This window comes from Falco cherrug, chromosome 6 (genome assembly GCF_023634085.1).
Source record: "Falco cherrug isolate bFalChe1 chromosome 6, bFalChe1.pri, whole genome shotgun sequence".
Classification (NCBI taxonomy): Eukaryota; Metazoa; Chordata; class Aves; order Falconiformes; family Falconidae; genus Falco; species Falco cherrug.
This window is the reverse complement of record NC_073702.1, coordinates 80,562,389-80,571,272: the sequence shown is the minus strand read 5'-3', so window position 1 is coordinate 80,571,272 and position 8,884 is coordinate 80,562,389. Positions and strand designations below refer to the sequence as shown.

General features: G+C 45.3%; 1 protein-coding gene and 2 long non-coding RNA genes across 6 annotated transcripts in view; 1 reads left to right on the top strand and 2 right to left on the bottom strand.

Annotated features, from left to right (window-relative positions):
* Positions 1-468: 468 nt before the first annotated feature.
* LOC129736336 (uncharacterized) lies at positions 469-6,169 on the bottom strand. 2 transcript variants are annotated; one of them, XR_008732793.1, is made up of 3 exons: positions 5,256-6,169; positions 3,512-4,296; positions 469-576 (listed from the first exon to the last, which is right to left on the bottom strand). It is a non-coding gene; the product is annotated as an uncharacterized LOC129736336 (long non-coding RNA). The 2 variants fall into 2 exon arrangements; XR_008732794.1 differs by lacking the exon at positions 469-576 and having other exon boundaries at positions 3,515-3,598; positions 3,828-4,296.
* Positions 4,258-8,884, top strand: part of LOC106630995 (uncharacterized) — an 18,076-nt gene continuing 13,449 nt past the window's right edge. For both annotated transcript variants that reach the window (XR_001334414.3, XR_008732795.1), the window contains exon 1: positions 4,258-4,385. This is a non-coding gene — a long non-coding RNA (uncharacterized LOC106630995). The remainder of the gene's footprint in view (positions 4,386-8,884) is intronic.
* Positions 6,698-8,884, bottom strand: part of TSNAX (translin associated factor X) — a 26,331-nt gene continuing 24,144 nt past the window's right edge. For both annotated transcript variants that reach the window (XM_055713978.1, XM_055713979.1), the window contains one exon: positions 6,698-8,520. In XM_055713978.1, the coding sequence (XP_055569953.1) occupies positions 8,146-8,520 (375 nt within the window). In that variant the 3' untranslated portion in view covers positions 6,698-8,145. The remainder of the gene's footprint in view (positions 8,521-8,884) is intronic.

Genomic DNA, 8,884 nt, shown 5'->3' with positions numbered 1-8,884 from the left:
TTCTCCACATCTTTATGGGTATGCTCTGTGTGTGTACAGCGGGCAGCGGGGAGGGAAGTGCGCAGGAAATAAAGCAAAAATGCAAGTATGAACTCATATCCCAGTTAGTCTGTTTTCAGGTGCTGCATCAGCAAACCCCCGTGGTGACAGCCTACAGCAAAATGCGATTCCCAAAAGCAAAGGAGACCAGAATCAGAAAAGAAGCAGGGCCACAGGTGGGCCAGGGGATTGGTGCCGACGTGCAAAGACACCTTCCTAGCTGCCTATCTCCAGGTTTTCCTGCTGCCCAGAGGGAGCATCCAGTTCAGCTCAGAGCTCCTGATGGCTTCAGGGAGAGCTCTGACCTGAGGCAGAGCTGCAGGATGTAGCTGCTGAGTTTTGGCAGGTGAGGGATGCCACTAACTTCCCCGCCAGGGCTAGGGATTTCAAAGTGTTTTTACCGAAGACACCAGCTGGAATCTCACCTGAGTTTATCCAAAAGACTGCGAGGACTCCAACTCCCTCCCACCTTTATACTCAGTGCAGGTTGGTTCCTATACATTCAGAGGTTCACACGAAATCTCAGTCTTTGTTAAGCTGTGGTGGAAAAAGACGGAAATCCCTCCAAAACCTGTGATCTTCCACAGGCAAAGGAACTGCTTTAAAACAAAGCAGCACCTCCTTCCTCCTGTGGCTGTAATCCAGAAAGCAGTTTACGTTAACGGGGTATCTGGCCCCCAGCTAAGCTGCAAAAAGCCAAAGATGCTCAGATATGACAGTGACAATATAACATAAAACAGGGCTAATTTTGTATTGCAGAGTGCCTGGGTAGCGATAGATGTCTGCAGCCACACGGCCAGACACACCAGCCTTGCACAATGGTTTCCAGTGTGCCAACCCATCAGGCTGGAACTGGGTGTAGGACAAGCAGGAGCTGTGGGTGTAAGAACAGGAGATCTGTGCTGTTTGATGGCTTTCAGTCCCAGGGTGGGTATCCTGTGGAAGGTACTCAGTAATGAATGGCCCTGTACGAGAAGGACACTTAAATTACCCTTGAATGACCTCTGGAAGAAGAAATAAATCTCCATGGTGACATCGCCACCATTTCTAATTCTATTGATGCAATTTTAGAAGTGATTATTATTGGTGCCTTTCCATGGGGGCAAGCCAGTTAACAACTCTGGCTGTGTTACCCCCTTTACAAGCCCACTGCGGTGTTTCATCAGCCCTCTGCTGTGGTACGTGCCAGGTCTCTCCTGGCCTGGGACACCCCTGAGCAGCACAGGGCAAGGGACAGCTGGCAGACCAGGACTATGAGAGGAACCAACTCACCTTCAGCTCCCAGGGCTTAAACACCAACCCCAGCCCCATTCTGTTCACAGAGCGCAGCAGTGCTGCTGCTTTCATGCTACGGTCAAAACCCTTGTGGGTTTGAAGCCACTCGCGCTTTCCACCTGAGGGTTTTCTGTGGCAACCACAGTCACGGCAGGGAAGTACACAGGCACATTCACACAGGCAGAAGCATTTGATTTTCTAGCAGGAGTCGAACAGCTAAAAAAGGCTTGCATTTTCTTGTATGAGTAGCATGATTATAATATATATTAAGGAATTTAGGACTCCAGTTTATGATTCCTTATTAGCACTGCTACTCCTTAAAAGTCCTAGTTCAAATAAGACTATTTGTATAATTCACAAGGCTGTAAGAACACGTCTAGTCAAAGTCTCATGGCTTTTTTTTTTTTTCAAAACACCATACACACACACATGACGAGATATAAAATAAAATTCACAAGGCTGCAAGAACACGTCTGGTCAAAGTCTCATGGCTTTTTTTTTTTTTTCAAAACACCATACACACACACACGACGAGATATAAAATAAAATTCACAAGGCTGCAAGAACACGTCTGGTCAAAGACTCATGGCTTTTTTTTTTTCAAAACACCATACACACACACATGACGAGATATAAAATAAAATTCACAAGGCTGCAAGAACACGTCTAGTCAAAGTCTCATGGCCTTTTTTTTTTCAAAACACCATACACACACACATGATGAGATATAAAATAAAAATATGCTATTCCCTGGTACTCCCCAAATTTCTAAATAATAGAAAGCACTGAGTGGTATTACTATCGAAGACCTACCTAAGCCTTAAAATTAAGCTTACACCACATCACTAATTGTGTTTATAGGAACTTAAAGAGAAAACAACAAACATTTAACTCAAAAAAAAACCCCAAAACTTGAGTATTTCTAGAGCTGGACACTAGGTGGCAGAACAAATGTATGTTCTCTTAACAAACAGCATCATTTTACTAAGGCGGCAGGCCCAGAGAAGTTTAAATACAGCAGATCTCAAAATAAAAAAAAAAATGAAAGCATATAGCTGCCCTGCTTTTCCTAATCAGTCCCTGCAGAGCACAGGCCCTGTTAAGGCTGAGTTTAAACCTTTTATGTTCTTTACAATGAGCATGACGATTTAGTTGCAAAACTCAAGTCTCGCTGCTAATGCCCATGGCTCCCCTTTCCCCATGCAACCCTCCTGTGAAGCAGGACCCAGGCAAACTCTACCCCAACATTTACTAGACGAGAAAAAGGTTTTATGGAGAGGTAAGAATGTCAAACGAGCCCAGGTGATTTAGGAACATCAGTGTAATTGCAAGTTGGTAAGGCACTGTACGGGTAGCTCAAATTAAGAAAGAAGAATCTAAATTGTTCGCTAATTATCGCTTCGCTCCTGTAAAGCAGCAGTCCTTCAAGAACACATCAGCTAGGTGGGTGAAGGCTGAGCGGCAAAGGCTGGGGAGGAGGGAGGCCTGGGGAGGGCTGGGGGGGAGGGAGGGCTGGGGGGGATGCGAAGGAAGCGTTTCGCACCACGAGGTGTCAGCACACGCCTGCCCGGGCCCCCGCGCGCTGCCCCAGGCCGGGAGGGGGGCGCAGCGCAGGCGCAGCGCAGGCGCAGCGGGATGCACGGGGAAGGGCTCGGGAAAAGCGATGCCGCCCAGAGCATCCCCCGGCACGGGCCGTGACGGAGCCCGGCTGGCAGCTGGGCATCGGCCGGAGGCTGGCGGAGCCGTCTGAGTGCCGGCCCCTGGCTGATGTGCCCCGTGAGGTGCCACAAGGCAGGACACCCAACAGTCCCTGCCGCAAGGAGAGAAGCGACCCCCACTCCCTCCTAAAACGAGACAGCCAGCGCTTAACAATATTCCTGCGACTTCGGAACACCCGGGACCGTTCAAGCGCATCCTTCACCCACCGGGTTCCTGGCCCCAAGCGTGCAAAAGCGCATTATAACCAAAAAATTGGGCTATTCCCAGATGGGTTTTGTCAGCTCTTCACGGTGGGGCCATCGGAGAGGACCTTGAGGGAGAATTAAATGGAAGTGGTAGGACCCTTCCAGATTAAAAAGGACTCGCAAACCTGTGGGAAAGCTCAGGGCTGTAGGAAAAGTGCCTGAAAACAGGTGAAGCCCCATGAAACCTGCACTGACCAGGAACAGTTTGTGGTGGGCTCAAGAGATCATCTGACCTGTTGCGGCTGTGGAGGAGCAGAGCAAACACAACAGCTTCTTTCTTTGGGAAGAACGAACATCTGCATGACATGAAAACACCACCACTGGGGGAAGAAAAGGGAAAAAAAAAAAAATATGAAGCTACACGCCACTGGTCTGCAAAATCCAGTAGTGGAGGCTCAGAGTTCAGCCCCCCGGGGTGGCCGGAGGGACAACAGAGCCAGCCTGCCCGGCCGGGGGGGAGGAGCTGAGATAGGAGCCATCACACCACTTTTGGCCAGTGTTCAGGGAGGCACCGACTGGCTCCAGAAGTCATAGGCAAGTCTCTCCTACCTTCTGCAAACAGGCCTTTCAAAGGGACAAGGGGTCAGGTAGAAAGAGGTGGAGCCGGTGGGAACTGATACTCCTCAAAGCCAGACTTCCTCAAAACTGGAGAAGCAACTTCACGTTTGTAGGCAAATTACCTTGGCTCGTTATGATTGCAAACCTCAAAATAACTAAGGTTTGCCCACCTGCAAAAGCAACGTGAGATCTGCCCACCCCTCCACCCTGGCACACGGCACCACGGCCACCGCAGGATGTATGCACCAGGCCTTAACCGAGCGCAGGAGGAGAGCAGACCTCTCCCCTCCCAGCCAAAGCACTGCTCCCAAATGTGGAAGTGCAAGTAGACAAACCTACCTAAGAAACCAACTGATTTCTCTTCCTGCATGGAGATGTTTTACCCCAGGATTCCAGCTAAACATGGAAAGAACCGAACCATGGGATGGACACCATCAATGGCTCAAAAGAACGGTACAGCCTAAGAAAGGGAAGAAACAGAGGGGCTGAAGCAGCAGCGACAGCAAAATGGACACGTAAACAGCACACGAAGGGAAAACGGTGGTCACCGTAAGCATTCCTTTATGTTAAAACCTGTATCTAACCATGTCTCTAACAGCTGCAAATGGTGGTAGTTCAAACATCAATGTTTGTGGCTACCAACACGGGAGCGAAGGGAACGTGCGCGGGAAGGTGGGTGGGATGGGAACCAAGCCCTTGTTGATTTGCGACAGCACGGCTGGAAGCCTGTAAACCCTGCTCAGTCCAGGACCTGCAGGTTCTCAGCTGCTCAGAAAATCAAGTTCCCCTTGTTTGTGACCCAAGGATAGCCAGATGCCTTGCAGACCTTGGGGTCATTTTAAATTCAGTTCCTACAGTTAACTCCCCAAGCCTTTTACAGCCGAGTCACCTGGTTTCAAAGTGTTGTTTCCAAGTTCTTGCAGGCTCTTCCTGTGCCACGTCCTCCCCAGTCCCACCCTCCTCATGTGCACCCGCTATCCTGCAGCCCAGCCTGCTCTTCCTCCATGCTGTCCCACTCCTTGCCACTCTTCCCCCCTTTGTCTCTACCTCACTTCCTTCCATTTTGCCTCTCCAGTGCCTTCACCCTTCCCAGCTAACCCTTTACTGTCACACTTCAGACTTTCTGAAGTTTTGACAAGTTTCTTTTCTGAAATGGGAAGCGGTGAACCAACCTACTACCACACAGAGTTTTCCAGTAAAAATCCTGTCACTTCATCTCCCCCCCCTCCGCCCCACCCCCGCTTTCTACCATCTTCCTTTTGTTTGTCTTGGCTACTCTTCTGGCTGCTCTTAAATTGCAAACTCTTTGAGGGCAGCGCCAGAATCCGGTCCATAGAATTCCATAAGACGCCTAATACGCTAAAATGTTATAAAAGGTCCTATTTTAATTTATTTGCTTTTGATGTTCAATAAACTTACTGAAAATCCAAGTAAGCAGGACTCCAAGTAGACAGACATACGTGTCCTGTCAACAGGAAGTTTCTCTTGTATAACTTCTTCAGCAGTTCTGGAAAGCTAAATGCAGTTTGGTTTATTTTCCTCATTGCAAATGAATAGTCAGGGAAAAAAGCAAACTCATAAAGAAAAATCATTTCTGAGAAAGGAGATTCCAGAAAGGCAGATGATTTTTAGCACGCAGAGCTGCCCTCGTGAAACATCTGCTATGACGTAGTCCTGTTCTGGCCGTAGACCAAGCGTATCAATAGCTCCACAGAGTAACGGGATAAGAAATGGGAAAATTGCCATTGCTTGTTTAGCAGCTTGTTTTGCTGATAAATGTCTGTCACTTTTCAAATAGCTACAGTGTAATTGTTTTTTGGGGAAAATATTTCCTTGAGCAGGAGGTTTGCAGGCCATTAGCTATTTCCCATCTGTGCTGGTATTTAATACACCACACATACACTTTGCTCCCGATTTGAAATTATTCACAGCTCTTGATCACGCGCCCGCAGCCTGAAGTTTAGAAATCACATCTGTCATTTACAAGTTTTCTCTTGCCTTCCAGAAAATTTGAATCTTAATATCATTAGGACCAAGATGTATTTTTTGAAAGCACCTCTACTTATAAAAGTTGCTAGGAAAAAAAGTATTCTTTTTAGGCATCTGTAATTCTAATGAGTGACGTACAAAAGCAGGTGACTGTGACTGAAGTGGTGGCCGCTGTGTGCTCATTCCACGGCTAGTGGCAGAACGTCACTTGGCCAAGCACTGCCATGTGCTGGTGTTCATCTCATCCCTTTTCAAACTGTGCCATGGAAATTTTTGAATTCCACCAGATAGCTGCTGGGACAGACAAGAGACAGACCTCTCTGTTCAATATCACACAATACCTCTAATAGTATCTGCTTTCACTTCGCACACACGCTCAGCAAGCAGTAACTTGCAGTAAATTTAGCTGTGCCAAAAGACGCAGAACTATACTCTTACCTGCATCAACTGAAATACTAAACACATACATTTCAGGGTGGGCAGAAACCAAACCACTCCTTATTAATGAGTATCCTTCTTTCTCTCCTCTCCACCAATCGGGGAAAAAAGCAGAGAAAAAACAAGCAGAGATGTAAAAATGTGGGTACTGACATAGATTTATTCCAGCATTAAATTTGTATTGTCATCTAAATCCTCTGCATTTCTTTAATTTAAGAGCATCACATGAAGTTTCTATCCTAACTAGCTTTTAGGCTTCCTAGAATGAAGTTCAGGGATAAAGAGAAAAAAGATTCAGGATTAGAAAGTGCCTCTCAAAGTATGAATATAGGAATGGAGTGAAACTTCCAAGCCAAGTCCTGCACAGTGGGAACTCCACACCATTATTTACCACTGGGACCGACAGGCAAAAGGACCAACGTACAGACAGTGACTACTTTTCAGAATTTATTGTAAAAAACAGTATTAAACAATAGGAAAAAAAGCTGCTCCTTGTTCAACCCACCACATACTGCTTTATGTGGAAAAAATGGAAAAATGTGACAGAAATGTATTTACCCATTCCTATCCATACATCTGATGATCCAAGCTACTCAGGACATGCTCATGGGAAAAATATTGGCAGTATCACAGCATATGGAAGTGGAAATAAAAAACATGCAGTATTTTCAATTGCAGTTGGGAGGCCTGTTTCCTGGAGTCTAAAGATCATGTTGTTTTATCTGTTTTCCTTTAGCATAATGCACATTATCAAACTTTCATAACTTCAGACACCGGCAGAAAGCCCTGATTTTTTGCCAATAGTGACATACCCACCTCAAAGATAAACGTGGAAGTCAGAATGTCTGCCTTATTTCTGTTTGCAATTTCCTTTCCATAGAAACATGCACATTATATAGTTCCTGCTAACAGATATTTAAAGCTTGGGTAGCCCTTTTTCACTCAAACCAGTTCAACCACACTGGAGGTCCTCAGGGCAGCACAAACAATGGAGAACAGACTTCCAACACCACACCGTAGTTGTTTTGGCCAAAACCTGATTGTCCTAACACCAAATTATTCACGTTAAACACACTTGGCAGGTCTTCTGCTTTTCTCTACAAACAGAAAGATGTCAGATTCTGCATTAAACTGTATTACAAAAAATGTAAACCAATACATTCCACTTTCATGTGTGTGTGGATTTTCTAGCTCATGTCAAAACTGTCAAGTACCAGTGTTAACTTGAACAGAGCTCAATTTAAACAGAGCCCCAAAATAATGAGTGCACAGTAGTAATTGCCTGGTGCAATCAGCTTCACTGTCAATTGGTGAAAAGTTGACTTAGCTTCAGTTCTACGCTCAAAAGCATAATCAGAGAAAACAAGTTACATGGCACCTTTGAGACCTCAGTTTCAAGTCAAGGGATGAACTTACACATAACATTGTTTTATGTATAACATGACTATAGAACCCAAATACTCAGAAACAAGTCAGCAGAAACCTATGATAATGCTAAATAACGGTCCCAACCATTTTTTTTCCCCACTGCTAGGCTCGCTGAAAAGTGGTAACAGCAACCGTAACAGTTTCAGGTGACTCACACAACAGACAGTCACTGGTGTAGAGCGCAGTGTAAATTTTGGTTGTTCTGAAAGAAGATACAATACAGGAGCAATACAGGAGATTCCATACCAAGAGGACAAAGTCAAACATTTGTTCTCTTGCACATCATAAAAAGTATTTTTGGTTACAAATTTCCACTGCAAACCATCTTCTCATAGATAAAACTAAAACTGTCTCTACCTAAAAAGCTTTGAGAAGAGTCAAAACTCCACAAACCATAACAAAAAAAGCTTTCTCGAAGTCCTCTTCACTTCTGAGTTGGAACAGTCTCCTTATTTTAAGAAAGACCCTCCTCTTGGTCAATCAACTCCGTTTTGGTGGAGAACACATCAGCCAGCATGTGCTTTGGGATTTCAGATCCCCGTACTTTTAACGTGTAGCAGGCATTCTCCACTTTTGCCAGACTCTGTTTCAAGGTATACAACTTCTTAGATACTTCATAAGGTCCAGTGTTGCCAATGAAAGTAAAACCATCATAAATCTGACGTAAGAACTGGCTCAGTTCAAAAGGCGTGTCGATGTCACCATTTCCAACACTGCTGATGCACAGCCGCATCAGCTCTCCAGTTAGGTCTGCCACTCCCAGCAGGTAATCTACAGGTGTTACCTTCAGGCTCCAAGCATGAGGCTGTTTATCGTGGGAATTGGAGGTCTGAGAACAGAACAGAACAAAGTCCAGTACAGGGAACTATGAAAAAGCAGTCTATAATGGTTCAAATACACACTAACTTATCTAATATAACTGGTAATTGGAAACATTCTGGAAAATTACATTGCATGGCACTTCCACACAGTCTGTTTTCAGGAGTACTAACCTCCTTCCAGCATACTGGAAGGTACAAAAGCATCATTTCTACTTGAGATGTTATTTCCATTCTAGCAAGCATGATAAACATACCTTGCCTCTACCATCTCTATTTACAAACAGAATTATCACACCTTTGTATCAACATTTATTTGCAGTTGCTTTTGGGGTTTTTTTGGCTGAAGGATTGCAGCCTAATAGATTTGAATTT